The 26,731-nt window shown below is 38.8% G+C and overlaps 1 protein-coding gene and 2 non-coding genes across 4 annotated transcripts; all 3 read left to right on the top strand.

The window, feature by feature from the left end:
* The first annotated feature begins 929 nt into the window (after positions 1-929).
* Positions 930-25,261, top strand: LOC111602707 (protein Skeletor, isoforms B/C). Of its 2 annotated transcripts, XM_023319948.2 has the most exons (14): positions 930-1,625; positions 12,588-12,664; positions 12,728-12,879; positions 20,865-20,976; positions 22,209-22,342; positions 22,418-22,502; positions 22,591-22,791; positions 22,988-23,008; positions 23,093-23,417; positions 23,474-23,688; positions 23,754-24,025; positions 24,092-24,222; positions 24,287-24,450; positions 24,515-25,261. In XM_023319948.2, the coding sequence occupies exons 1-14, from the start codon at positions 1,412-1,414 to the stop codon at positions 24,680-24,682; spliced, it is 2,271 nt and encodes a 756-aa protein (XP_023175716.1). In that variant the 5' UTR covers positions 930-1,411; the 3' UTR covers positions 24,683-25,261. The 2 variants fall into 2 exon arrangements, with proteins under 2 accessions (XP_023175716.1, XP_023175726.1); XM_023319958.2 differs by lacking the exon at positions 22,988-23,008.
* Positions 7,790-7,955, top strand: LOC111603082. The gene has a single exon (XR_002751656.2). It is a non-coding gene; the product is annotated as a U1 spliceosomal RNA (small nuclear RNA).
* Positions 9,890-10,055, top strand: LOC111603092. The gene has a single exon (XR_002751659.1). It is a non-coding gene; the product is annotated as a U1 spliceosomal RNA (small nuclear RNA).
* Positions 25,262-26,731: the final 1,470 nt, after the last annotated feature.

Raw genomic sequence — 26,731 nt, 5'->3', positions numbered from 1 at the left:
CCACATACAAAGTCACACACTTTTTGGGAAAGTTACATTGCATGTATTTAGCAAAAGTTATTTGTTTATTGGAGCATTGCTTTAGATGTCGATCTGCAAATATAAGAGAACGTAATTTATTAATTTATTTATTTATTCTTTTGAATATAACGACATCTTTTGAAGCGCCATCTATCTTTAATATTAGGCGCCTTGCTCATTTTCAGTGTGACCAACATTGAATGTTGCTAATGTATGAATTTGTAAGTACTATTTTTTTTGTTACAGGGTAACATCAACAGATAGAGCGTCTCAAGATGTGTGAAATCTTTTATGATATTGTTAAAACATTTGTAATATAATAAAGCGTACCCGTTTTGTCTGAGTGTAAAAAATACTAAGCATATAAACACCCTAAAAAATACCAGAATTTATTGCCAAGTAGTATTGCCTATTGGAATTTGCGCGGCACTCAGTCTGAGGCCGAAGCTTGTTCCTGACGCGCGTTTCATGAGCCGCGGCGTTCAAAACGCTATTTTCCGTTTCATTCATTTCCACGCACACATATTTGGAGTTTTGAAGAAATTACAACAAAACAACTACAACAACGATAGTCATATTGTTTATAATTAAAAGTTAAAGACTTTCGTTTTTTTCAATTACAAATTTAACAAATAAAAAACTGTGAAATGAACAAAACAAAATAAAAAATCGCACGTTTTAAACGTTCCCTTGCAATGGGCATAGCCCAATTAAAAACATTTTCTTTTTTTTCTACATATACTTTACAAAAACATAAAAAGCTAATAATAAAAAATAAAAACCTTACATAATTAAAAAATGTATTTAAAATTTACAATATCAAACAAAGTGAAATTTGTGCAATAATTTAGAAAAATTTCTATAAGAAATTAAATAAGCGAGAGAAAAACTTAATCAATATCAATTAATACAATGTAGTTAGCAAAATTAAACAAATAAGAAACGAATACAAATTGAAAACAGTTCGTAGACCAAACTTACAATTGTAGCCAAGCATAAAAAGATTGAATCAATACGAAGACTATTTAAGACTTTGAATTGGACAGGAAAAACTTCAAATAATTTGCCGCCAACTCGAAAATATCTCAACACCCACCAAGCGAGAGAGAAAGAGAGAGAGGGAGGGAGAAGTAGAGGGAAGGAGAGCAAGAGGGGCAGCAGCTTGCAGACACGGAATTAGTTTGCTTTAAAGCCGAGCCCACCTGAAATTCGAACCCAATAACACCTGCCAAAAATATTTATATCCAAAAGTACGCCCACGCAAGCGCAAGTCCAGAGGCAACAACAACAACAGCAGCAGCCGCCAAGTTCTCCGCAATATTTTTTTTTTGATTTTTGGTCGCATTGGAAATTAAAGAAATATCACTAAAGAAAAAACCAAAACTTCGGAATGGAAACGCTTTCAATGTGGATAAAAACGCGTCGTCAGGAACAAACAGAAACAGCAGCAGCGACAGCAACAACAACAATTGCAGCCATGAGTCGATCCAGGATAACAACACACGCCACAACAACGCATGGATTAAACAGCATTTGGTCGCATTTCTATGCTTTTGTCGTTGCTGTAGCTGTTGCAATGCTGCTAAATTGCCAGGTCTGTCAAGGTGAGTAGCACATTGCGTATATATGTACATATGTATGAGTGGGAGTGTGCTTGTGGGTGGGCGTGTTTAAATAACGGAATGCAAACTTTAAATCCTTGTTGTCGGAGATTATGAACAAATGAAAGAGAATTTCAGTCGCTTAGTTGAGAAAATATTTAATACTTTGAGCTCAGCCAGCAGACGCAACGAGAGTCTAGACAATATTTGAAGAGTCTTCAACTAATTGTTGAACATAATTTAGACATTGACAACATAAAACAATTATCTATCAGCTCCACTGAGCTCAGCTCAGCTCAGCTCAGCTCAAGGTCTTCAGCTCTTCAAGTGCAATTGAAGCCGCCGTCGAGTGTGAGTTCCACGAAATTATGAACACCCAAAACTCAACGATTTCAGCTCTGTTTACGCTTTAGCAAAATAATGATGCGTCATTTCCATAGTTAACTATTTTAATGTTTTTTAACAGCTTCTTCTGAATGGGTCTGTGTGTATATAATCAATAGACTGGTCAACAAAACTGAAGTATCGAATTATGCTTTTCTGAGAGGGCTTTCGTGTTGTATATCCGAATCCAGATTCGTAGAATACGCAGATCGTTTTCCAGGCTTGCGTAATTAATAATTTTTATTTTCTGACATTTTTGACAGGCATCCAATCTGAAATTAGAATATCTCAAATCTGTCAGTTTGAGGTTTCTCAGCTCAAAGGCAGAAAATGTGTTTTTTTTGAGTCCTTTCGGGTACAATAAGGATAACTTATTAATGTTTGATTTTCTCAATATATTGTTATAATTAATTAATTTCAATTACTATCTCTTCCATCTTAATATGTTTATTTATTTCGTTATTGAAATATCGTCTGTCAAAAGAGATTTGAGAGGGTTTGTAGGGCAACAGATCAGAACAGATTCAACAGACGATATCTCGGGGAGACCGAGATCGTTTTATTTTTCATATTTAGTATCGTATCGGTGTCCCTAATAGTCTTTTTAATAAAAACAATTTCATTGCGAGTGCCTTAATATTTTTACTTTTGTAGAGACTAAAATGCAAAAGAAAAACTTTTCAATTTCTATCTTTATATGAACTTTATCTGCCAAAAACCTTTGTCAACTCTTTGAACACTGAATTGTGTTGGCCTGTGTATTATTATTGAATCGAATCGCAAGTTTTTAATTGTTCAAATATTCATTGATTGTGAGTTTCTATAAATAACTGAAGCCTGAGAACATTATTATAAATATACGAAACAATCATTAGCAAAATAATTAAAAAGTATTTAGCAAACAAATTTAAATGTGAGAAATATCAAAATTAAATCTTATATATATTTGAAAATAATTTAAAGCAAAGTTGCTATTGGACTGAAAGATTATAAATATAAAATAATTAACTTTAGACTTTTAATACTTCTTCAATAAATGCGAAAAGTATATTTGCTCTGTGAAAGTCAGGGACTTGAAATATGCACTGTTAATATGCTTTAGAGCAAGCCCAATTCAAGCGCTTTTACTTTTTGCCTCTCAATGCATAGAGCCACACACAAAGCCAATTAAAAAGCGTTACTAGGCTTTAGCGAATAGATGCGACCAAATGTGATTTTTCATAGAGTAAAAGCTGGCATAATTGGGTGTAACGAGCCGAATTCATCTAGCAAAATCGAAGCATATTGCATGCTCGCTGAGCTGACAATCATAGTCAATATCCATATATATATATATATATATATATATAATATATATAATATATATAATATATATATAATATATAATATAATATATATTTATATAAATATATGCATATATATATATGAATGGACTTTTTGTCTCTTTGTGTAAGATTTCCATTCTTAAGTGCATTTAGCATTTATGAGTAAAGGCTTTAAATGTTAATTTTGAGCTCAAAGAATAGCCATTGTTTCTAAACTCAGGTAATACTTGGGCTTGGGCTAGTTAATTATCATAATTAGCCGACAACCAACAGCGAACAGCCAACAGCCAACGGAGACAATTTTGGTTCATTGAACCGTTGACATCGTTGGCCTGGTCACGCTATTGGCCTCCTCCATGCCATTATGTGCTGAGCATTTGAGCTGTATCAATGTAAAAACGTAATCACTACAACCTGAAAGCTTAACTCCAACTCGATTTCATAATGCATATGTATGTGTCTTCAACTAATTTGTATTTTAATAAATGCAAATTATCTAGCTCTTATCTGGCCTTCAGGCTTCTGCTGTAAGATGGAAACACACAAAAAGAACATCCAGTTGTGTTAACAAAAATAGTAATGCGCCTGTGCACCAGAGGTTGGACTACACTTTGGAAATGAATATTAACAGTAATATATTTTTTATTAATTAAAATCTTTTTTGGCTCCTATCTAGGGAACAAGTGCGCTTCAGGCCTTTATTCAGTTTATAACAAATAATTCAATTAGCAACATAATTCACATCTGTTTTGTAATTTTTCTTTATATATTTATCTTTAATAATTTAGAAAAATACAGAAAAGCAATACTTCCAGTGTTGCTTTATATATAGATTAGAAAAATGTTTATATAGTTAGACAAATTTAATTTTCGAAGTAAATTGAATTATATTCAAATTAAATCAAATACTTAAAGTATTTTCCAATCGATTGGTATCGTAAGATGCTGTCAAAGCTCAGGCTAAAATACAATTGTTGACTACAAAATATAATTGTTCAATTTAATTTTTAAAGATCCTCTGAGAGATGTTGTAGAGTTCTTAGTCATTTAACCACATTAACTGCTCCGTTGAAGCTCTATGACAAACTCAAACTCAGGGACTTCGAAATCCGTTTCAAAGTTAGTTTTATTAAACAGTTTATAAAAGATAAATAGGGTCTTTCGTAACATTTTTAAGAAATTTGTGTACTCAAACAGATAATCTGTTGACTTCTTGCATTGAATTAACTTAGATTAATAATTTAAAAGCTTGATTGATATTTGTGTTGTTCCTTTCAGTTCTTTTACATTTCCAATAATCATTAAATGAGCCGCATTTGTTGATGTTTTGGCCCAATATATTTTAGCTACAAGCTTTATTTATGGCCACAAATTATTCGCATTCGTATTCCCATTCGCATTATGCTAATCATTGCGATAAGACATTAGAGAGGCCAATGAACCGCAACAAGCTAAATCATTCATATCGTTGCGAGCTGGCGTTTCCTTTCCTGAGACAACAAATTGCGCGTACTGCCAGCAAGCGAATGGAGTGATATGGAAAACTGGTTGACGATTGTCTACTCATACTTGGCACACTATTCCCAGCATTGACACAAACACACACACACATACATAGACACACATGCTGAAAACTTGGCCCAAAAGTAAGACAGCAAGAGCTGTTTGCGGCTAGCGAGCGGCCCACAAACAGAAGTGACTCGGCAGCTGGGTCAGTCAGTCCATATGCCGCTTACGTAATACAAGTCTTTTAAGAGAGAGAGAGAGAGAGAATATATGTATATATATATAGATAAACATAAGCCCGAAACTAAAAAAAAAAAATGAAAAGCGCAGTCGCAGTCCGCAGCTACTGCGGCTGAGGCTGAGCTCAACTGCATTGGCATGCAGTTGTTCATCTTGGCGGCTAATTATCATGCTGCACATATGAGCAGCAGGTAACAACTTGCAAAAAGCGAAAGTGCGTATGTGGCATTACATATTCAAGCTCGTATATATAAATATATATGTATGTATATATATATAGATATATAAATTGAATGCTGGCTTGTCATGAGCTCAACTGAAATTGCTTTGAGTGTGCACAGATTTATAAATGCTGAGCAGCCTTAGACTTTCAAATTCAAAATGTTGTATTGACTTTGCTGAAGCCACTGCAGAACTCGTTCACCTAGTCAAGTGAACGTAATCAGGGCTGCCGCTTCACACAATAACTTGAGGCCGGTTCAGTTTACACATTTACAGCAAGTCCCAAAGTTGAGCAGCTAAACGATTTGTATAAGAATCAAAATCAATACAACCTCATATTATATAGACATATCTATTGGTTTTTCTTATAAGATAATGCGAGTTCTTACTGTTTCGCTAAATAGATATACATTATGTATAAACTTTTCAAAATTATAATATATAAGGCTTATATAGACACTGAATTGCTAAATTAAGATGTTCATTCAAGTCATCTCGATTCTCTACTTAAGTTTTTAATTCATTTAAAAAATGTCCTGCATAACTTTAGGCTTAGTTAATAATTCCCAGGTTTGTATAGAGATATTGCTAGTGGGTTTAAGATGACATATTTGCAAAACAAATGTATCTGAATCCCTATATTAGCTTGGGACTTGGATTTTGTTGAATTGCTCGAAATAACGAAGTTCACAGAAGATTCAGACATATATATATATATATATATATTAAATGATATCAATAGTATATGCAACCGCAGCTTAGCTCTGTAGTCATCAGACAAAAGACATTGTATGTAGTTAATTACAAACATATTGAATGTTAATTAGCTGCTTAAGGTTATTCTATTGTTGAAGCCGGCCCATTGACACTGAGCTCATTGCGCGGTTTTGATTATAATTTGGGAGTTATTAGGTCTATTGAAACTGGTTGCCTTGGCGATAGGACGGCAGCTCCAATTGACGAGTCTGCGTGGCAAATTCATCAAAATAGCCCGTGGCCCATTACTCGAATGGCGTACCAATGTAGTTATTACGGGAGATGGTTGGGCTCTGATTTAGGCATTGAGATGGGGTTTGGCGATTGTGGCAATGCGCTGACAGTCTTATCGGGTATTTGCAGTCAACGGCGTTTAACAAACGATGGCCATAAAACTAAGCTCGCAAATTTTCAGCATCCAATGTAATCTAATTCGCACCAGCCACTCACTCAGCGTGAGCCAGTGAGAATGCTTGGGGCACGGGGTCGGTGGATGCTGTGGGTCTGGGACTGGGTTTCGGTCGGGGCATGTATCACTTTTCACGTGTGTAGTTCTAATGCCGCGCAGATTGTTGAGCAATTTGCAGAGATTAAATTAGCTGAAGCGTGCGCTGCCAAGCAAGAAGCAATCCCTGACGTTTTATTCGTGTTGTTCTTGTTGTTGTTGCTTCTGGTAGCCGTGAAGGCTACATGCCGGTGCCTGTGGTTGCATACGAAACCACCACCGACACTGGCTGCGTGTAGAACTGAGACAGCGATGTCTGCGCAACTTTTGTGTGGGTGTTAATGCGCCACGCCTCTGCCCTCATCTCACCAGAGCCCGGCTCAGCTGTGCCCAAACCCAAAGCACTTATCGCTCTCTCCCTTTCTTTCGCATTTTGTGTGCTGTTGCCGCTCCAAATTTCTAATCTGTACTCTGGATTTAGGAATTGTACAGCTTTCTGCTACACAAGTTTCAGCTTCCAACTGCCAACTGCGAACTCCCAACTCCCAACTCCCAACTCCCAACTCCCAGCTCCCAACTCTCAATTCTCAGACCACGAGCGGACCCCCCGTAGACCGCTGTGAAACTTTGTGCACATATTTGAGTTTCATTTCGTTTGTGGTTTGCTTTTTAGGCAACATGAAGTCATAAAATTGAAATAAATATAAATGCCAGCTACGCTGACTTTCCACTGAGCAGCCACGCCCCTTTCTTAAGCATTGGTGGGGGACAGGGGCGATTGGCGTGTAGCTTACAAATCTCCCACGAGTGTTGGCTTACCAAGAAACAATTGAAGCTCAAATCCGGAAAGAAGGAAATGATATGTTGGGGAGCAAAGATTAAATATTGCTGCATTGTTCAATGGGATTCTCCCAAGGTATGATATATATAAGTATGTCTTAATCGGATCAGAAATAAAACTGAGCCACCCGGAAGAGAAAACGACTTGAAAAAAATGAAAAGCAATTTCATGAGAAGTATATATTTAGAATATAATTATATATCTTCTTGCAGCTGCGAACTGTATCCGTAAGTAAACATGTTCCCAATCCTTACGAAAGATACTTTTATAAATATCCTGAGTTTTATTTCCTTGAATTTCAGACGTCTTCATAATTCTACCTGAGTTCAGCTATGACAAAGTTCCACGTATAGCATATTTAAGGGAGTTTACATGCGTTCTCACATGTAATTCTCAAAGAGTTTTGTCGATTTCGACATGGAAACCCCAGGCCAGAGCTGAGTTAAGCATACTTACCTGGCGTAGAGGTTAACCGTGATCACGAAGGCGGTTCCTCCGGAGTGAGGCTTGGTCATTGCACATTCGGCTGAGTTGACCTCTGCGATTATTCCTAATGTGAATAACTCGTGCGTGTAATTTTTGGTAGCCGGGAATGGCGTACGCGCCGTCCCGACATATGTGAATAAATTTAAATTAGATAATAGAGAAATTTGATGTCGAAACTATAGAAATTGTAGACGAACTACGGGAAGAATTCATCATAATTTAGGAATTAAAATAGAATTGCGTTTATTACATATTACTTAAGGATTGATTTATTCCAAAGTTAAATATATATTGTAATTAGAAAATGGGAAATCTTCTTGAACGTTGTTTCCAACTCCAGCTTTACATTGAGAATTGAAGTGCGCTTACTTTCTTCTGCACGATTGTTTTGTGGGTTTGCTTTTGGAGTGTATATTCGGGTTATTAAGAAAGTAAGGGAACAATCCAATATAGATATTATATTAATAATTATAATATATTATAAACTATTTCAATGGCAACTACTTGCAAGTAAGAATAACTCTTGTACGGATATAGACAAGGAATACAGATCAATTCGCAAGTTTCTTATATACTTATATAATTTATTACAATCAACAAGTGTGCATAATACATTAGGTAATCCTCCATAAATGGATCTAATTACATATTGATAAGATATCATATATTTTGATTAATATTGAGTCCAATAATAAAATATTCATACAAAAGAGTTGCCATATTCCGTGCTTATGCTCTTGTCATATATAAAACCAACTCAAAACTCTTTAAAAACAATTTTTATTTGTATTAAATCAGTTTTAAGAATCAAAGCGATTCATAGTAATATATATAATAAATCAGATCTCTCAATAATTAGCATTGGCAACAGTTGAGCCAACTGGTTCATCGATCAATAGCAGCGGCAGAGATGCAGCTAGAAATCGAAGGCAATCTTAAGCCAACCCAATGCCATTCAAGCGATTTCATTTGATACTCTTCATTAGCTCTTTTCCTTCATGCTTGCCTCTTGCGCGTTTTCTTATTTATCATCATTTATTTAAGCGATTCGCTGCTGTGGCACGCCTTAAAGCCCGTGCCCAAAGAAAGGAGTCCGAAAATTGTCGCTGTCAGATTACGGTGCAATATTGCTTCCAGTTGCCATATCCTGCTGCCTTTCCGCCTAAGCTCACGTCGTTCTCGACCTCGTCGAGGACGACGACGACGACGTGCGACCCCCTTTTTCTGGCTTTGACACAAGCAACAATTTACTCGGTTTCAGGTTAAAGTCATATCGTTAGCATTAACGCTTTTTGATTTTTATTGAGTCAGCTAAATTTTATTCGATTTGCCAGCCATACACATACACAAAACACAAATACTTGTACACACACACACACACACGCACACAGTCACGCATCCCCCGTGACAGGAGGGCTGTACAGCATAGACAACAACACTCGTGGGGGAGGAATATTTTCGAGCTTTAATGATGTTGAGCGACCAACCAATGAACCCGCCGGCTTCTCAGGCATTTTGGCTTGGGCAGTGGTGCAGACGGTGGTTCGGAGCTGGTCGGGTAACCTGTTTTCCGAGAGTCTATTTGGGAAGTAAATGAAAATTTGATTTGGAATTTCGTGTGCGTTGTGCGTCGTGCGTCGTGCGTTGTGCTTCATGAAGATCCCCTCTTCACGATAATGTTGATGACGACGTCAAAGTCGAAGATGGGCATGTGATAAAATAAATTACGGGCAGATTAGTGCGAATTTAATTATCATTTGTTCCTTTGATGTAGCTATGGGTAAATAAATAGAATAAATACCGTGCATATAGATTATAGGAAGCAGTTCCCGGCGTGGCATTTATAACCTCATTATCCGTGGCCCTCGCCTTTCAGCGAGGAAATTGCAATAAATACCCTGGATTATAACTTACTCAAGATACATATCTGTGCATGTCGAGAAAGTCTAGAGTCAATGAAAGTGTTGCCTACTTTTTAGATCATAGCAATGCTGTGAGCTGCAATTTCCAAACGGTTCTAGCAGTCCAGCATTGGAGTTCTCAGGCCAGAGCTGAGTTAAGCATACTTACCTGGCGTAGAGGTTAACCGTGATCACGAAGGCGGTTCCTCCGGAGTGAGGCTTGGTCATTGCACATTCGGCTGAGTTGACCTCTGCGATTATTCCTAATGTGAATAACTCGTGCGTGTAATTTTTGGTAGCCGGGAATGGCGTACGCGCCGTCCCGACATATATTAATAAATATGAGTTTGTTTTATTTTTAGCATCTGTTTGTGTTATGTCATTTTGTTTCGTTACCTTGCGAGCCATTGTCAATAAGGTTTCTGTAAATCTACTTAGCTCCGATTGAATGCTGCGCTGCTGGTAGCCTGTGGTTACGGCGTTCGGCGATATGCCCCGTCATATGTCGGGCTCGTCGTCATTGTCATGGCCAAATTCGATTCGATGACGAGGACACGAGACGACGACGCACTTGCTTTTGCAAGTTGATGAGGGGGATGTTTTCGGGAATGCCAACCCTTTGTTTGACCAGCTTTCATTTTTTTCTAGACATATACGGATTTTGCGTGCGTCCCCGCTTCCGTGCGGTTACACCCCTTTCGCCAGCGTGACACCCATGGTAACCAGTTAATTTATAGAGCTTAAACTGTCTGATGAAAAGATGCAAATGCTAAGAGATTTGTTGCAATTGCGATATGCAGGAGTTGCTTCGGGCTTAAGTGTGATTATTGTTATGGCAACCCGAATATTTTACCCCAAATGTAGCTTTCCCTGGCAGATATACAGAGTTTTCCTTTAAGGTTTGTTTGAAATCTGTGTCACAGTCAAGCAACGAAATATAAAAAGACATTTTGCCTGGCAACATCCACGCTCATACACCATATCAGTTGTGGAACATCTTATCAATCTCAATGATGAAATATCCATCAGCAGACAGCCGCAGTCAGACACTCAGGCAGTCAGGCAGAAAGATAGACATGGCCAGTTGACTATTATTTGCTCGGCATGCAGCCTCCTGTCGCTGTCAATGCCCATCCGTTCCTAAAGGCTACCCAACGTTATTAACAACAACAACAAGTCCAAGTCGAGCTGATACTCTGTTCCAGCCTCAGGGCCAGTCGCCAGCCCTTTATGAGTGCTTCATTGAGAGCGGGTGTTGGCACGAAGGCGGGCACAACATCAACAGCAACAGCAATAGCAACAGTAACATCAACGTGCTCGTCATCACATTGTATAAATATCCTCGAGCACGTATATTTCATGGAGACACGTGCTGCATGTTTGCGGGCCGGTCCAAATCGTCAGAGATTAATGCACGCATTAGTAGATTTAATGCATATAACGCTGAGCGCGCGTCGTCCTCGTCGTCCTAGTCGTCCTAGTCGCTGTTCATGTTGTTGCGATTGCCATTTGAATGGGTATTGCCATTGCTATTGCCATTGCTGTTGCTATTGCTATTGGCGTTGGCGTTGGCGTTGGCGCTGGCGCCGTCGTCTTGGCTACCATCGTCGCTTTTGTCGTCGATACAATTGAGACATTCTGGGGAATACCCTGGCATTCATTTGTTCAGCTACCTCTTGTCCCTGTTACCGAGAAGCATAAAAGCTGTGTAAGTAGGAGTCACTTGAAAGAATAGATGCACTAAGGCACTACGAATTGCGTATACACTTCGCTGAGTGTTGCGTATTAATTGAATTTCGTGGTAAGAAATTTGTCAGAGCATGCAGTTTGGCTTAGTTTTAATCCGTCTTATATTCTTGTTATACTTCATAGCATTCTAGTTAAATTCGATTATCAGTTAGCTGCAGCTTGCGACATGAACAAAGAGAGTTAATCTCCTCCTTATTACTTGGGCGATGTCTTGCCTAGATATGCTCGCATGCAATTTGAGCTCATAATTAGTTCTGCTTATCATCTTGCAGTAAATTTAAATTTCTAATGAAGTCTGCTTGCAGAGGCAACATTTGAGTTAGAATTCCCGGCGTGATGCCCCTTCGACATTAGCATTGAATTTCAATATATTTCATGGTTTTCAATCAATTTCATGGTGAAGTCACAGCGGGGTAGCAGCAACTCCCAGTGGACCTGTCAAGAGTTTTGCAAACAGAGTAGAAGTCTGCCATCATCAACAACATCATCAGCATCAGCAGCATCATTTTCATAGCTGTTCTCATAAGCAGTAGCTGCTTTATTTAAAGCAAATAATAGTCTTTTGAAGGTAAGCAAGCAGCGCAGGGCATGGAGAGATACGAATTGTACTTCCAACTGATGCTGAAGCTGAAGCTGGAACTGAAACTAAAACTGAAACTTTCTGCAACGTGCACATTTTGTGTGGCAAAGTTTCGGCAAGCAGATTAATTTGTAAAGCAGCTAACGCTTTTTGTTCGTGCCTGGCGTATTTCAAGAGCTTCAGGATTATGAATAACCAACTACAGCTACAATGCTTTGACTCGATGTAAATGTAGCTGCCTGTACCTGTATCTGTATTTGTGTCTGTGTCTGTGTTTGTATCTGTATCTGTATCTGTATCTGTATCTGTATCTGTATCTGTATCTGTATCTGTATCTGTATCTGTATCTGTATCTGTATCTGTATCTGTATCTGTATCTGTATCTGTATCTGTATCTGAGTAAATGTCTGTGCGCGTGTGTGTGGATGGATTAATATGCAAAAACTGCAACATGAAAGTTACTTAATTTGGTTTTGTTTTGTTGCCAACAAACTGTTTTTTGACTAACATTCATATCTTTGTTACTTTAGGAGCAGGACGAGCACCACCGGAACCCTACTTTGGCCGTTACATTGGACAGTTTACGAACTTTGCGCATGGCATTAAGGTAGGTAAACTGCATGGCTTCCACTATATAAATTACAAGCTGGGTTTTTTTTGTCATTTGCAGGGCTCCATTTATGCCGTGGACGAGTCAACGCTGTTTGTCAAGTCCTTCGCCTACGATGGCACCGGACCGGATGCGTTCTTCTGGGTGGGCAAAACGGCTAGACCATCGCCCGAGGGCTATATAATACCCTATCCGGAGGAATATATCGGCTCGTATGTATCGCTGATGCAATGAAATTGGTTGAAATATTTGGGGTTTCAGCATTGGGCGATATTTTCGACGGCGGCCACTCGAGCGCAACGGGCCATTTCCTAACACTCAGCGTCTGCATAGGCATGTGTGTGTGTGTGTGTCTATATATATGTATGTGTGTGTGTATATCCTTACAGATTTTACGTTACGCACGCCTGACAATGAAACCACTTTTAAAAATTAAAAAACATTTTTCATCTTGGCTGCCATTTGCGAAGTCGCCTTCGTTCCGTTCGCTTAATGCTTTATTGTTGTTGCTGTTGTTGCTGTTGTCGCTTCGTTGCCTCCTAATGCGAAAAACTCATTTATTTCTTTACATTAGATCTGCGGTCATATGTATGCATTGTATTTTGCGAGCATGTGTATGTGTGCTCGAAAGCTTGTGGCATTGGCAACAGCCCACAACAACACCAAACAATGAAAGCCGGTGCCGCAAGTGCAGGCCCAAGCGAGACAGCCGCTGTGTGTGTTTGGGAGCGAGTTGGATAGAGACGAGAGAAAGTAAGAAAAAGCGAACACATTTTAGCCGCATTCTGTGTGTATTTACTTTAAGTCCTTCCAACCACAAGGTTATGTCATACTAGTGCGAATTTTACTTACCTTGCTTTCTTCTCAGCGGCTTCTTCACCCGCCTCTGCCTCTGCCTCTGCCTCTGCCCTTGTTCATCCTACTTAGCGAATACCAGAATTGCCGGCTACTTGAACTGCACTAAGCCGTGCTGAGCTGCTGAGCTTGCTCCGAGCCGTGCACTGACGCAGCGCACACAATTTGACGTCATTTGATGCCTGCTTAAGCATCGGGCACTTAGCTGCTGCATATTTTTAATTATTATCATTTAGATATCATTCTAATGTTCACTGCGAATATAGTCACCTTTCATCCTATACCAAGGTAAAGGTAAAGTACTCACACTTGTCACTGACATTCAGTCCCGTGCCCTAAGCATATTTAAAGCTGCCATGCCAATGCATCGCTTACCTGTCAGACCAAGCTGCGAGAGCGAAACTCTTGTTGAACTACCATAAAATAACAATCATTGTGTACAACGAACACGTAAATACATATACATGCGTATATAACAAAGCCTTTTATACCCTGAACCCATTGAGAATGGCAAATCAAATGTGTGCAACCGCCAAGAGTCTGAGTCCATAAAGAATATATATTTATGTATATATATATATACATACATATATATATATTTATGTATATATATATATATTCCGTCAGTTTGTGTCCCTTTCTAAGCGTGTCTACAAAATGTGTGTGCTTCCTTAAATAACTCGTAAACTACACGTAGCACTTAGTACATCTTCTTCATATCGACAAATATCAATTCCTGAACCTTTGAACTGTGCTTGATGACAATATATAAGTGCTATTCTAACATATAAAAAATTAGCCTTTACTAAAAGTTATCTGATTATTAAATAAACAAATTTAATTTCACTAAAATTGTAAATGCTTAAGTTTTTTGCCATATTTGCATTTGTATAGTGTCTGTCTAAAGGACGTCAGCAAAATAGGATTCGAAGTTATCAACAAGCTTATGTTGGCTTGTGTGTGTGAGTGCGTGTGTGTGCGTGTGTGTGTCTGTATATATACAAACATGTGGAAAGAAAGCAGAATTCTGTAACAACAGCTTGGAGCAGGGCCAGGTTATCACTTTGCCGGTTCGTCTCCCAAATGTAACACTCTTAGTTGCTGCTCTTTTAAATTTGCTTTGCAAAAAGTTAGTTGAAGGAATCTAGTTAGTTTTTCACATCTTTAGTAGAAAAATATTATGTTAAAATATAAGAAAGAAAATTATAAAAACAGTTATATACAAATACATATATTTGCATATATTTTTTGGGAGTCCGCATATAAAAGTAATTAATAGAGATATATAAATAAAAGTAAAAGATTGATGCAACTTAATAATATGATGAAAAATGTCAACTGATCTGGTCAACAAATTCTTTGAATTGTTGATCCTATTATAACAATAATGACTTTCCTTTCTTGAAGATCCTATTGGAAAATGCTGTGATTGGAAAAGAAATCTTTAATTTGGCTTTTCAATAAACAGAATTCTACGTTTACAATTTGAACCTGTAGCTAAAGCTACATCAAGGCAGAACCATGGGATGGATGGCCACATTCTCATCTTTCTTCACAATTCTACTCTAAGCTGAAACTAGAAACATTTCTTAAGCCGCTTCCGACTACAGACTCGAGCAAGACAATCAGACAGATTTCCCATATTTTTATGTGACGCTTTTCCATATATTTAATTAAATTCAATTTTAAGGCATGAACAAGTTTTTGAAATTTTGTTTTCGCTGCCTTTGAAGCGCGTTTTACATCCGGCTTAGACCTTTCTCCTGCCTATGAGATTGTCACGCGGTTTGTGTTCCTGTTTGATGATGTGCACGGGCATACGAGTATAGGGAGTTTATGGACCCCATCGCTACCTCATTCTATCGAACTGAAAATAAAAACCCTGCGGCCCACACCCGTCGTCAGCTTCGTATTGTAATCGACTTTAATGCGTTTCATTGTTGATGCCACGTGCCGAGCTTTATTAGTTCAATGTACAACATTGGCAGGCCTCATCCTCATGAGGCGACACTACTGTATGTGTGTGTGTGTGTGTGTGCATAAATATGGGGTGGCACCGTAGTTCCTGGCCGGAATGAGACGCGCCGCAGCAGCGATTGCACGCTTTTACGCTTTCAGACACACACATTACCCATGCCACAGGCCAGATGCACCTTCTTTGACGTACGTGTGTGTGTGTGTGTGTGTGTACATGTGTGTGGGGTGGCAGGTGGGCCCAAATGATTGCTGTATTATGTGGCGCCGTTACTAAGTGCTAACCATAGCATACATTTGGGCGAACTAATTGCGCGCATTTATTGTGTGTAATCATTTAGAAGCTTATTTATATATAAAGATGTGTACATATCACACTCTATATAAATATATACATGTATACTTGTATATAGATACATAAAAAGTGAAAAGAGAGTGAGACCAAGCTAAATGCAATTGCCGAAGCTGCTTTGCTGCAGCCTGTCAGCTTTTTATAATGTGAGCTGACTTCTAAGCTGCAAACTAGAGCTAAGAGTGAAGCCTCTTCTACGACTTTGCCTTGAGCCTGGACTTGAACGCCTGCCAATCAGCCTTAATTATATAACACAGCATTCAGTTGAAGAGCTCCTGACAGCGCTGCTCACTTCTTTTTATGCTCAGCTGTGTGTATGTGTGTGTGTGTGTCACAATGGATGCACCGAGCATAAGTAATTAAATTAGAATTTTTTGAGAAGCATAAAAGCGGCTGTGACGCGCTTCTGATTAACGCCCCATTACCATGACGATGACGGCGCCTGTTTGCTGCTGCTCCGCAGCTCATTTGCTCATTTGCTCATTTGCATTTCCAGCAAATTGTACAATGGCCAATGCAATTCCACCCTCCTCTAAACCTGACACTGCGCAATGCTGTTGATGAGGCTGATACTGATTTATGCTGATCTCATTAAAATGTGTTGCATGCAAAGTGGCAAAACGAAGTTTTTAGTTTTTATGCCCATTGTCAAGCACTGTCAATGCGAAAGTGTTGGCTGGTGGTACGGCAGCAGCGGCTGTTATCCGAACATGGCAGCGCCAAGGCCCATCACTCATTGTGTTAATGTTAATCAACGTTGACAAAGCAGCCGCAACGCGCGAAAATGCTTTCTGCTGTATCTGCCAACGGCTGATGTTCGCTTTTAATGCCTTTAACTTAATTAATCAACAGCGAAAAAAAATTATATTCAGCCCTGGAAATGACTCGATGGCGCCGACAGACCCAAAGCGGGCAAATGCCTCAAGTAGTTACGCCTGTTGCTGGCAGTTTTTCGCTTTGGCACCTTCAAAAGTGGCAACGCTTTTAGCCATCCTCCAGCTGAAATATAAAAGAAACTAAGCAATTCACTCTGTATCCGCTTCGAAAATGTTCTCACTCTGAAGACTTGCGCGTTTCAAATTTGAATTTATGAAGCAGTATATGAAGAGAGGATTCGAAAGTGATATGATATTAAATATCATGGAAATATCATTCAAAGAGGCTTTACAGAAAGTCATTAAGACTATAGGAAAACCTACGTTTGACACTGGATTCATAACTATTTGACTCAAACTAATTGACAAACTGTCGCAGCTTAACTGCTTGTCAAATATTTAACATTCAGTTTGAAAATTTAATTGTTCGATTTGTGCTTAGCACGAAAGTAGAACTAGACAACTCAATATTTTATAGAATATTACGGAAACATTAATAAAGTAAACTGTTCAAATCTTCTTTTAAGATATGTCGTCAAAGGGTTGAACAATATAAATATTTTTTAAGGCATAATTTAACCATCTATGCCAACATTTGAACACTTTTAAATTTAAATCATAATATTTGAAATGTCAGGTGACTATTTATATAGCTGCTATAAAAATTGAGTAGTTCAAAATAATGTTATTGAATAAGCAGCATTATGCAGTGCAGCTCTTGGGGTGGAGGGTATCCACCAAGAGGCGTGACTCATAAAGCATTCCTCGAATTCCGCCCTTACAGCACGGCTTATATTTTCAGACAAATTTAATTGAGTGGTCGTTGCCCGGACTCATCTGGCTGTTGCTGGTGCTGATGCTGTTGCTGTTCGTGACGTAGTTGGGGTGCAGCATCACCGCCGAAAATTAAACATTCATAATAATTTGTAAAATAGATGGGTGTATCTCTGCGAATATATGTAGATATACATGTACACAAGTCTGACGTTTGTTTGGGGGAGGATGATTGAGCTACGCTGCGTGGGGGCACTGTTTGTCGATTGCCGTTTGCCGTTTACTGTTTGTCTGCTGAGTTGGCTCGTTTCATTGCCCGGATTGTGGCCAGGCGCAATGGTTGTGCGTTTTTGCAGCGCAAGCAAATGCGAAATGTCAGTCAGAAGCCAAAAGAATTCGAAAAAGCAAAAATATGACAGAGCAACAAGTTGCTTGAGCCTTGTTGAAATATTCAACGAAAATTGTGAGCGCAGCCAAGTCAATAACTAGTGATTGACACACTGAACTCTGGGCTCGTTTCGCAGTGGCTCTGCTCTTTGGTTTGGTTTCTAGACAAACAAACATGGATGCCTGCCTGCGAGACACTCGCAGGCTTTCAAACTAATTGGGCGAAAGTTCGTCTCTCTCTGAGTGGTTGTGGGTGTGTGTGGGTTTGTGTACCAACATCGGGAACAAATAACAATAAGAAAATCGATAAATCCTTATGGATTTGTGTGCTGAGTGCATCAATGTATCTGAATCTTGAGCCCGCACACAGCAGCAGCAGCAGCAGCAGCGGTAGCAAAAGGAACTCAGTAACTCAAATAAAGTACGATACAAGCAAACATATTTGCAATGCGAAAACCAAAGTCAAAGGCAAATAGCAGCCCAAGGGAGGCAGCATCTGAGGCTGAGGCTGCTTGACAGCCGGACGAAATCAAAATGAATCTATCTCACAGCCACACAGATACACACATTCGTTGCGCTGTTGACATAGAACCATTCAATTTATTTTGGGCTCATTAAAGGTCAGCGTAACGCAACGCAAAGCAACGCCACACCCTCAGCCTGAAAGGTCTGTCGAGGGTGTAAATTAAGTGCTTAGCCGTGTCCAATGTTTAATGTCGATTGCGGCCTGTCTGACACTTGTTACACAACACACAAACTGACGAATTGACGGACTGACTAACTGGCACTACTTGTCGCCCTCATTTGGTCAGTTGTTGTTATACTTAAGAGCAACTTAGGATGAAATTCAGAAACTTTATGGGCTTGATATGTGTTCTACTTGCATGCAAACTACAACTAAGATGAGGTTTATGATCTGAATAGAGCTTTAACAAAATATAGCAAACATTTAATACAATTGACTTTAGGAAGTCTTTCAAATTGATAATTACAGTGGAATCTTAGTGAGAGCTGTATAATAGTTCGAGACGCGCTATGAATCAAACTATGATGAAAATTTTCATCTTATATAAGGTTAAATATATTGATTTATGACTAGATACTGAGCGTTGTTGTTATTGTTGCTGTTATCGCTTATGCAATCTAAGTTAGTTTGCATTATTTCAACATAATTTGAAAATATTAATAATAGGCTTTAGATGAACTCCAACAGTCTTTAATAAAATTATCTGTATTATTTTGAAACGGCTGAAATTTCTTAAATTGAAGTCAACATTTGTATTACATATATTAAGATAGATAATTATGTGTATATGTATAAGGAGAGATTGACCTGTGGAATAATAAGTGGCAGGCAGTAACACTTTAACGACACTCTTATCTCTTTGACATCCTTCTTAATATATAGAATAGAATCAAGTTTGAGTTCTGCTAGTCAAATAAGCTAATTTGAGCTGAGCTCAAATATGCTGGCCTTATTCAAGCATTCGTTTAGCTGTGCTTCTCCTTCTCTCAGTTTCAAAGTTTAGGACTTTATTGACCTATCCTTCATAAATAATCCATGTGTTGGTTTTGAGGTTCAACACATTAAGTATATAGGTTTTATGTTATAGTACAGAAGCACAGGCTAGACTTATTGACTCGACTGTTCAGATAGAGCGAGAACAAGTACAAGTATAAGTCTATTTATGCCGACTGTTGGCTCGCTGAATGAGGTGTAAGAAAAAATGATTTCTCTTTCAATTTCTAGTTTCAAAGGATTTTTGTATTTCAATGCATAAAAAATTTTCCTTAAGCAGAAAACGTTAGGCTGTTCTTTCCTTGTAAATTAAAAATACATAAATAAACATTTTCAGATAGTTTTCGAAAGCTGGCATCAATTTTTAATTATTCAGTTTCACAAGTTGCATAGTTGGCTTTTTATTCAGATATTTCGAAATAACAGCCAATCACGGATTCTTTTCATTTGCCATGAATCGCAGTTGAATTGCAACTCCATTTCCACTGCCAATATGTGTTTCTGTGCAGCGTCAAACACGTTTATTCGGATATGCAGTGCAAACTTTGTGACATGGCTCGCATCGTTGAATTGGCCATAAATCTTTATCAGAGTACGAAAAGGCCAGAAAAACGATGAAATTTTGTTATTAACTCAATGGTATTCTATTGCTCTCCGAAAGAAATGAAAAATGAAATCAGCATCAGAAATAAATAAATAATATTGCGTCCATGCAAATTTTAATTAAAACTAGTTTCACAGCCTAGACTCATATTTACAGATATAAAAGACAATTTTATACCTGCTGAGAGCATTTTCAATATAAATATAAAAATGAATTAGCTTTGTCTGTGGGCAAAGCAAGCAATCTGAATTGATTTGAAATTCCTAATATCTTGTGCTCTGTGGATTTAATTGATCAAAGGAGAGAAATTTCACAGAATACTGGCATTTGGATACTGCATGCATTAATTGGCTGTGCATTCGCCTGTATCAAATGACCGAGGAAGATGGCGCGAGCGACGGGAATAGAGGCTTGCTGCACAACCATAGACAGGCCATGTACATGGTTGACATTGTGGAATTTTCCGGTTGGTTTTGCTTTAATTTTAATGACACTGCAACTACAAGCACTCGTCAATATTGACAGTGCAAATTGGAGGCGTGCTCTGTTGTCCATTATTGGATCAAAGTCCAGCCTTGAGGCCACAGGACTGCATTCGCAATCGCTGGCAGTGGGCAGGCGGACAGACTGGCATGCAGGACATTGTGCTGATAGCTGCGCACTTTTAATAAACGCTGCTTAAGCTCAGCTCTCGCTGAATAGATATGAACACATGTATAGACGTAAATGGATGGGATATATATGCGAAGTGCTTCTTAGGTGGATTTTGAAGGACTTTATTGGTGCACTTCGAACAAAGCTTACACTCTATAGACTATCTACTGTTTCTTTCTTTCTCTTTTCATGGTGGCCCGCAGTGATCCGCCCGTTCTGCAGGCGCACAACAATACGGACATCATACTGCGTTTACCCATGGGCAAAAGGATTAAGGACATTCGATGGCTCTCGGTATGGTGCAGACGCTTTACGGTAAGTCCTTCCATTTTGCCGCTTTTCTTGGATGCTCGAAACGGCACGCGCCGTCCGAATAGATTTATGTATGTTGTTAGTGAGGACCAAGACCATTTTGTAATTACATTTTTGTAATTTAACTGCAGCTGGATAAAGGTTTTTTCCCCACCCTTCCTTATCCGACTCACTGTGTGCATTACGCTTTTTCAGACCAAAGTTGCAGGCATCGATTTACTTTTGCTTCTCACTTTAATTTATTTTATTATTTTCCCCCTTCTTTTTTTTTTGCTCTTTTGCTACTGCTGCTAAATGTGGGTCAGTTTTGTTAGCCAAGTGAAAAGTTTGTTTTCATTAGACTTTTTAGATTTGTAATTACATTTTTGCATAGACAAATGCGCATCCGAAAGCCAAGAGCCTAGCCGCACCCCATTTCATTTCATGCTGCCTCTATCCACGTCCTGGCGTACATACACAAAAATGAAATTCTCTTTGGAGCCGAACTGAAATTTACTTTTGTTTAAGTTCGGCAAATAAAATGCATTTATATTGTGAAATAAATCTGCAAACGCTATCAGCACTCGTTCAGCAACATTTTTCTGGTTAATCATATTGGGGGTTGGGGACTCGGGGATTGGAGCTTGGGACGTTGAGGGCGTGGAGTTGAGGTTGCCGTTGCATGTGGCCGGGTGGAGCTGTGGAAGCCAAAGATGGCCGCCATAGTAAAATAAATTACAGCAGACATTTTTGATTAACTCAAGTGGTTGCATGTACACACAAAAACACACACAAATACACGCAGACACGCTGGCATATACACACACTAATACAGAGACGAATTATACAGGGTGTCGAGTTGTTACTGTTTTAAATACGTATACGTACACATATAGATATATATGAGTATAAGTATGCGTGTGTGTGTAGCTGTATTTGTGTTACGCACGCTCTCTGTTTCTCCGCATCCATTGACTGACAGCCAAAAAGTTCTTGGGGGCTGGCACTCACACAAGCGCTGGCTGCTCAGATTGGGGGTTTGTTCGTTTGTGTGTATGTGTGGTTTTATGGAGTTCTGCGCGCGCATACCTATTTTTTGGGGGGGCTTCGCAAGTCCGATGCCTTGCATATACATATATAAGGTTTTATATACAAATATTTGGTATACAACAACAGCAGAGGGAAAACTGAAATAAATTCGACCTTGCACATACACTATTCATTGGAAACTCTTTATCATTGCATGCTCTCTTCAGGTCGATTTTGGTGAGGTTTTTATACCGCCTGGCATAGATGTGCCCAAGCCACGTGTATTGCCAGAGTTCAGACGTCTGGCCCACGGACTTCGCTCCAGCAACATAAGCGTTTTGGACGCCAAAACATTTTATATGTAAGCTTAATCTGTACAATTAGACTTAGATTTTATTACCAGATTGGCATTATCTGTATATCATTCATTTTACAGTCCCAATCTGCACTATGACGGCGCTGGACCCGATGCCTATTTCTGGGTTGGCAATGGCAGCGAACCTAACATTATGGGCATTAAGGTGTGTTTTAAAGAGTTCTACAAATATACCGAACAGCTGAACGAATCATTGAATTTGCATTGCAATTTATACTTTTGTTATGCTTTAGGTTCCCAATGAGATTGGATCATTGGAACCGTTGCGCGGCTACCAGGGTGAGGATATCGAGATTCAGCTGCCCGGCAGTTTGACCGTTTACGATATTGACTGGCTGGCAGTGTGGTGCGTGGAGTTCAGGCACAACTTTGGACACGTCTTCATACCCAAGGACTTGGATGTGCCGCCTGCATTGGGTCAAACGAAAATTACGGTAGGTGCCAAGTGGTCATCAATCAAGAAATTAAATTCAAATGCCATTCATGTATATATATAAATATATATAATTATACATATATATGTTAACTATTCACACATTCGCACACTAACATACACCTGTACTTAATCATATGCTCGTTCCCACACAACTCATAATTGTATATCTCTTTAACGCATTCGCGCCGCATTAGCCATCATGGTGGTATTCACCCGTAAGTACTAGCCCTGGCCACATGCATGCTGCAAGTTGTTTAGAGGAATCCTTTAAACTTAGTTTTCGTTTCTGCTGATTTCAGACCACAACAACGCCGCGGCCCGTCTACTCCAATTGCCGCGAGATTCTGCCCAATAAGCTGCAGGTTAAGTGGGAGCTGCAAGGCGAATATGTGCAGATCGAGCTCTTCGGTCGCATCAGCGAGGATCAGTATATGGCCTTCGGTCTGTCCGGTGCCAACGGGCGGGCCCAAATGGCCCAGTCTGACGTTGTGGTGGCCTTCTACGATACGAATGCTCGAGTGTTCCGCGCTGAGGACTATTTCATCTCAGATTTATCACAGTGCGACGGCCATCGCGGTGTCTGTCCGGATGAGCGGCTTGGAGCGCGCAACAACGTGGTTGTGGGTATGTTATTCAAGCTAATTTCTTCAGGCGAGCTTACTTAGATTTCGAACATGCAGTGAGTGGGGATCGCAAAGGCGGCGTCACCAGCATTCGCTACAAGCGGCTGCTGCAAACCAATGAAGCCATTTACGATATGCCAATACCCATTGATCGCGAGGTGTCGATCATAGCTGCCGTGGGACCACTCAATGCCCGAAAGGAAGCCAACGCGCATTCGCACACTTCCAGCGATCACAATCCCGACGACATACGCATCAACTTTTCGAAGCGGGTGAGCAGGAAGTCAGTCTACAAAAACTAAGCTAGCTTAACTCAGGCATTTAACTATGTTTGCAGAACGATCATTCGTGCAAGAACTCGCTGTATGACGTCAAGGACGAGAGCGGTCCCAAGCCGTGGCCTACGCGCAAGATCAAAGGGGAGCAGAAGTTCCGCGCTAGCATCGGAGCCACAGGGGGCAAACGTGGCTATACAGCCATTACGGGCGTGCCGTCATGGGGTATTGCTTGGTATATCAACGATCTGTTAATTCCGGAAATAACAGTGGAACGTGGCTTGACCTATGAGTTCTTAATCGAAGGCGGCAACGATCCTGCACAGCCAGCCAGGCAAGTTGCAATTCTGACTTAGCTTGGGCTTTTCAATAATGTCAACTGTCATGTGATCTTCCATAGATATCATCCATTTTACATCACGGACTCGCCGGAGGGTGGCCTGGGCCAAAAGACTGGCCTAGAGGCGCGCAAGCAAAAGGCCTACGCGGGCGTTGAATATGACGAAGACGGCAATGCGATACCCACAGGCGGTAAGCGGTCAATAACCAGCAAATCCTTGAGATTTTTTTAACTTGAGACTGATGCAATTTACAGTGGGTCGCTATTGTGAATGGGAGCATCGAACTGTCGATCGATCTGCTGAATTCGATGACTTTGAGCAATACAAGAGCACACTGGTCTTCAAATGTGAGGATGGCGAGCCAGGCTATATGAACTGGACGGTGCCCATGAATGCGCCTGACACACTATATTATCAGGTTGATCCACTTGCTCAGAGTATGCCGAGGTTCTTTTACTTACGGGAATCATTGCTTATTTCAGTGCTTCACCCACAACAATCTGGGCTGGAAGATAAACGTGGTGGATGCCGGCGCAAGTACCGCACCTGTGCATCGTCAACTCGGTCGGAATCAATGGCTCTTCTACATTATGCTAACAGTTTTGAGCCTGGTTGCAAGTTCTAGACTGACAAATGGTTTGCTGGCTTGACAGCCAGATCGTCAGTAAACTGCTGTTGAGGCGTGTTCCCAGATCTTTTGGCACAACTTGACAAATTGGTTGCTTTACGCATATCTATCATACTCAGTCTACATATCCTGAATCATATTGAAAGTATTTTTTAAACAAGTTTTCTAAACGAATTTATAATTTCATCAACTATTGCAATATCAAATTCAAAAAGCTCCAACAACTTATTGCTTGCTAAAGTCCTGGGAACACTTTCAATGCATTCACGAGAATTACAATCAGGCTAATATCATCTGAGAAAAAAACATATCTTCATCATAATTTTTAAGGTGCAAAACTGTTAAGAACTACTGTAAATGGCAGTGGTGCCTACTTACTGCGCCAACTGTAGCTGTAGCTCTAGACACATACAGTAAGGCCAGTAGATTGTGCTTAGGTTGGAATGGAATGGAATGGAACGGGAAGCGCAGAGGGAACTCTTTGTATATTTACGTATATGGAACTCTACTTTTTTACGTGTATGCAACGGGAATACGAAACTTACTTATACACTTACATTTACAGTAAAACTTGTAATTTTTCTAGAAGCAACTACTACTTATACACATACACGTATACATATATATAGATATATATATATACATATATATATGTCTCAATAAGACGGTTCTATGTAAATGTAAACCGACAATAAAACGCGACACGATGACAATAAATGACAATAAATGTGCGCAAAACAATTTGTTGGGCCGAGACTAAGGCTCGATTAATGTTGTACAATAAGGAATTAATAATGTTAAGAGTTTGCTAACACGAGAGATATGACAATAAAAGTAATTCATATATATTAATCTCAAAGGACAATACAAACACACAAACACATATAAAACTCTACACATTTTAAATGTATTACTAAAAGAAAGCACAATACTTTCATATAATTACGACACTTTGTTATGGAATGATGTTTATTTTTATTGCTACTGACTACTGTGGTGCTTCATGTAATAATATCATTGACAATATTCGGGAGTATTGAATAATAATAATAATAATTACGATCGGAATTCATGGAAAGGATTCCAACTTTTGTTATCGAATGTTTTTCTTGTAACTTTTAAAAACTCTTTGACTAGTTAATGTTTTTTATGAATAAATGTATACATAACTTTGGTTCATTGCAATTATGAAATGAATGCATTATGTAAAGATCATCTCAACTTCGGGACAATAAACAAATGTCGAATAAATAATAAATGCTAATTAACAACAAATCACTTGATGATTGTTGAATACGTGTATCAAAATGGAATATTAGACAATATAAAAGTTTTTGCAATTAAGTAACGTTTGTACTAAATACCTTTTTGGTAGCTGTACGCAAGTTTGGGCATGGGTTTGTTATACACAAGACAAAGAAAAGAATCTATATACTATATATATATATATATATAAAAATTGTATATACTAAACATATATACTAAACATTTCTAGTTCTCGATAAAATACAAAAGAAAAAATTAAAAAATCAACAACTTTTTAGTACATAAAATCCTTAAAAAGTATTTTAAGTTTCCGTTATATGGTTTTGTTTAAACCCGATTTTTGTAACGTTATTTTGAACTATTTTGCATGGAAATTGAAGTGAATAGCGAAAGCAGAGCAACAGAGCCATCAAATTATTAGAGATTTTGATAACAACATTTGAGATTTACGTATATATATATACAGAGGAATAGGCTTACGACCTGGGGCTCGATTGAGTTTGTAAGGCAATTGAATATTTGTATAGATTATTTTGCTGCTAAGCGCACAAAAAGTCCAACAAAAAAATACAAAAAAAAAAACAAAAAACAAAAGCAAACTCAATTTATAAATACATTTTCGTATAGTATTGAATTAATCTACATAAATGTAATATCAATATACACACTTATGACTTGCAATGAATAATCCAAATACATACAAACATTTCTATATAATATACATATATGTATATATTTACATATATATGTTTATAGAAGAATTTTCATGTCGATTATCAATTACACAGCTCATTCTGTACTTAAG

This window comes from Drosophila hydei, unplaced genomic scaffold, assembly GCF_003285905.1.
Source record: "Drosophila hydei strain 15085-1641.00,03,60 unplaced genomic scaffold, DhydRS2 tig00008121-arrow-pilon, whole genome shotgun sequence".
In the NCBI taxonomy this organism is placed as follows: Eukaryota; Metazoa; Arthropoda; class Insecta; order Diptera; family Drosophilidae; genus Drosophila; species Drosophila hydei.
This window is presented reverse-complemented; position numbering and strand designations above follow the sequence as displayed.

What these genes read in the sequence shown, in the direction of transcription:
- LOC111602707 (XM_023319948.2), top strand. Translation starts at nt 1,412, where the DNA reads ATGGAAACGCTTTCAATGTGGATAAAAACGCGTCGTCAGGAACAAACA. An exon ending in CATCATGGTGGTATTCACCC is followed by an intron (nt 23,009 to 23,092) that starts GTAAGTACTAGC and finishes TGCTGATTTCAG; the next exon opens with ACCACAACAACGCCGCGGCC. An exon ending in CAATGCGATACCCACAGGCG is followed by an intron (nt 24,223 to 24,286) that starts GTAAGCGGTCAA and finishes TGCAATTTACAG; the next exon opens with TGGGTCGCTATTGTGAATGG.